The 2,910-nt window shown below is 38.6% G+C and overlaps 1 protein-coding gene across 1 annotated transcript; it reads left to right on the forward strand.

The window, feature by feature from the left end:
- Window positions 1-2,117: 2,117 nt before the first annotated feature.
- On the forward strand, window positions 2,118-2,609 carry LOC149253319 (uncharacterized). Its single transcript, XM_089454437.1, has one exon. It carries the CDS (start codon window positions 2,118-2,120, stop codon window positions 2,607-2,609), a length of 492 nt encoding a protein of 163 aa, XP_089310563.1.
- Window positions 2,610-2,910: the final 301 nt, after the last annotated feature.

The raw sequence follows: 2,910 nt of genomic DNA on the forward strand, positions 1-2,910 counted from the left end.
ACCCATCATAATTCCAAATCCAATATATTGGTATGAAGCTATAGACTTACATGTAGTGAACTATAATTGTTAATTACAAATACAAAAACTACATCGAAGCACTAGATGATTAATTTCATTACAAGACTTATATTATAAACAATAAATGAATAAAAAAAAAATCTACATCGAAGCACTAGATGATTAATTTCATTACAAGACTTATATTATAAACAGTAAATGAATAAAAAAATAAAAAAATTTGTTGTGTGACGATCCCAATTTATTCCAATAAGTTAATTTGTACTGCTACTTTAGGAACAATATCACAAGAATTAAATTGTAACTATCCCAAATGGAAGAAACATTCTATATCTGTTGCTAAAAAAAATATGAGAGAACACATTCAAATGATGTCCATTCATTGTGGAAAATGAAACAATAATTTTTTTTATAAACTATTATAAGAAGAGCGGGTAAGCAGTAATGAAAATTTTCATTCAACTGTAAATATGTACATTAAAAGAATTGCATCCAGATGTGCGGACAATATAGATTAAAATAAATCTAGAAGTCTGGAAAAAAAATATAAGAGACAAACCTTAGGGTTCGAAGACTTGACATGATGACCAAAGAGAATAAGATGGTGGTAGATCCAAATAACTCTTAACATGAGTATTGGCTGAGGACCTTACTAAGCGAGTACTAAAAAGAATATATATAAACCCTATAACCCAAAAAGCTAAAAACATACATATCTAAACCCTAGATAGAGGGAAACGATTATAAAACCATAGCTACAAAGTCTTCGACACCTGTAAATTGTAAGGGGTAAGGTTCGTTAGATAAGGAACCCCTAGTATTAAGCATTGAAATATGCGTGAATCGCTGAAGGCCGCAAGTTAGTGGACCTCACTTGTAGCAAGAGTTGAAAATAATTAATATTATTTTGTATTAATGGAGAAATGGTTACATAAGTTGTAACGTATCTCCTTAGTTTAGGATTTGTTCCTAGAGTTTAGGAGTTTGTTTGCAACTACCTGATTTCTAGTGATGTACTTAATAATGTAATCATTCATTTGATGAATAGTAGAGTGAACAGAGAGAGTCTCTTTGTTTGAGTGCAGTCTCTAGGTGCAGTACTCACCTGTGAGCTGCAACTCCTTCTTTTTAATTCAAGTCTGATTTTTATCTTGGTATCAGAGCACAGAGTAGGGATAGCCTTAATTTTTTTTTTTAGGATGCATCATTGATTACAGAACTGTAGTGGCGGTGGAGTAAATAGAAGCATTTGTAGAATCAGGTGGACTGCAGTAACACCTGAAGCATAGGTCTCAGATGACTGATCATCTCTAAGCGCAAGAAAGGGTTGGTACAGAATCTTCGCGAACAGTTGCGCCATTTTTGAGTAGAAGCAGCAGCTGACACGGTTTATTAAGGAACAGACGTGCCACTTGGCGCCGTTTTGAGGGTGATAAGAGTGCCAGCGCACCAGAAAGTGCTATTGGTGCGGAAAATCAAGCATTAATCGTGCCAATTTTGTAAGACGTGTCGATTTTGTTTATGGCACGGATCCTTAGCCGTCGAGAAGCGCCAACCTCTTTCTCTTTGAAAAATCTGCAATTTTTTGCAGATCGGTCTTGCCCGGTGGTGGCGCATTGGAGTTCTTTGATTTGCTCGGTGGCAGCAGATCGGACTTGCCCGGTGGTGGCGCATTGGAGTTCTTTGATCTGCTCGGTGGCAGCAGATCCAACTTTCCCGGTGGTGGCACATTAGAGTTTTTTGATCTGCTCGGTGGCAGTAGATCAGACTTGCCTGGTGGTGGCGCATTAGAGTTTTTTGATTTGTTCGGTGGCCGCAGATCAGATTTTCCTGGTGGTGGCGCATTGGAGTTTTTTTTATCTGTTCGGTGGCAGCAGATCGGATTTGCCCGGTGGTGGCGCATTGGAGTTCCTGATCTGTTCGGTGGCAGCAGATCGGACTTGCCCGGTGGTGGCTCATTGAAGTGTTCAGTTGGATAGACTTATTCATCAGAGGATCAGAAATTTTATTAGTCCAATATGAATAATAGTATAGAATCATATCTCCACGAGTCTGGCAAAATCGATGGATCGAATTTCTCCAACTAAAAATTCAAGATGCGGACTTTGCTTGAAAGTGCAAATGTGTGGTCGATCATTACAGGAAATGAGCTGAGATCAGGAAAAGCTACACAAGAACAAGATTGGGATAAAAGGGAGACAAAAGCAAAGGTTATATTGAAGATTTCCATCAAGGACAGTGTTATCCCACATATTAGAGACTGTAAATTGGCTGCTGATATTTGGACGACGACCAAAAACCTATACGAGACGCAGAATACAAACCGTGTCTTGTCACTCAAAGAAAAGCTATTTGCATTAAAGATGGAGGAGAATGAGTCCGTTGCTGGATTCATTACTAGAGTCAAAGACCTGAGTGACAGATTGGGAGCTATCGAAGAGAAAGTTTTCGATTCAGATCTGGTCACACTCACGTTGAACAGAATGACTGATGAATACCAAACGCTCATCACAGGGCTGTCAGCAAGAGAGAAAGTCCCTGCATTTGAAGAGCTGACAGGGATTCTGCTACAGGAAGAAAAGCGATGACAAAATTTGAAAACTCAGAGCAATGATCTTGCTCTGATGGCAAAAAGGAGACAATATAGAGGGAAGCAGCACCAGCAACCACAGCAGCAGCAGCAGAAAGGAGCCAACACATTTCAGAAGAGACCGTTTAAAGGTATGACTGATAATAATTTTAAGAAATTTTTTTACTGTGGAAAACCTGGTCATCAGATTAAAGATTGTTATAAGAGGCAGGCAAACAAAGGAAGAATCAAACAGAGAAAACAGAAGGGTTACTTTGTTGGGGAAGAAGAGGACCACAGCCACGAACTTCGACTATTTA

The sequence above is a fragment of the Pinus tabuliformis genome, chromosome 7, assembly GCF_031772625.1.
Source record: "Pinus tabuliformis cultivar Carrire ecotype Pingquan chromosome 7, CPIR1, whole genome shotgun sequence".
Classification (NCBI taxonomy): domain Eukaryota; kingdom Viridiplantae; phylum Streptophyta; class Pinopsida; order Pinales; family Pinaceae; genus Pinus; species Pinus tabuliformis.